The sequence below is a fragment of the Penaeus monodon genome, chromosome 21, assembly GCF_015228065.2.
Source record: "Penaeus monodon isolate SGIC_2016 chromosome 21, NSTDA_Pmon_1, whole genome shotgun sequence".
NCBI lineage: Eukaryota > Metazoa > Arthropoda > Malacostraca > Decapoda > Penaeidae > Penaeus > Penaeus monodon.
In genome coordinates this window covers 9,455,613-9,456,391 of record NC_051406.1, presented here as the reverse complement: position 1 = coordinate 9,456,391, position 779 = coordinate 9,455,613, and the positions used below count along the sequence as shown (strand labels likewise).

The following is a 779-nucleotide window of genomic DNA, read 5'->3' as shown; positions in this document are numbered from 1 at the left end:
GAGATGAGAAACACATTCTTACACCAAAAATAACCCAAGATACACGCTCGCACCCGATAAGTCCCGGTGCGAATGACTGCAAAGCCCATTGTTTTCAGAAATCTTAGAGGGCAGCGTGGGCGTCTTCAACAGCACTGGCCTGTGCCACTGGCGGTCCGTAGACTGGTCGGGTATCCTATCATACGAGGAAGAGTGTCTCATCAACCCAAACAGCCTCGAGTCCTCCTCCAACTGCACGTGCGATATCGGGTGCTCAAGTGGGTGCTGGGGAGAGAGAGAGGACAGCTGTCACAGCCTTGAAACCTGTTCTCAGCAGTGTCACGGGTTCCCCTGTTATGGAACTCGACCCGAGGAGTGTTGTCACCCTCTCTGTGCTGCCGGGTGCACGGGGCCTTCGAGTAAGGACTGCCGGGTGAGTGGCACGTTTTTATCTGAATTCTGAAGTTGTTTTTCGAGCAACTGTAGAACATCTGGAAGAGGTTTTAATGTAACGGCAAGTTTCTCACCAATTTCTTTAAATGTGTGTTATACAGGTTCGTGGGTTAAGGGATGTTTTAAGAAGCGTCTACAATGCATAACAATTTGAGAAGAAATATGAATTAATTAACTATTTCGGCTGCTATTAGAAAAGAATGTCACCTTTAATTAATGATTATTGTATACTGTCTATTTCCACGGCCGTGTAAGTGATAGTTATTGTATTCTTTTGTTATAGTTACTATACTTATTGACCCATAGTGGTACAGTAGGAATATATGATGTAAATATTTTATATTTTA

The 779-nt window shown here is 44.2% G+C and overlaps 1 protein-coding gene across 1 annotated transcript in view; it reads left to right on the top strand.

Moving 5' to 3' along the window:
• LOC119586189 (epidermal growth factor receptor-like) overlaps window positions 1-779 on the top strand; it is an 8,309-nt gene that overhangs the window by 4,388 nt on the left and 3,142 nt on the right. The window contains exon 4 of the mRNA XM_037934891.1: window positions 99-412. Within this exon, the coding sequence (XP_037790819.1) occupies window positions 99-412 (314 nt within the window). The remainder of the gene's footprint in view (window positions 1-98; window positions 413-779) is intronic.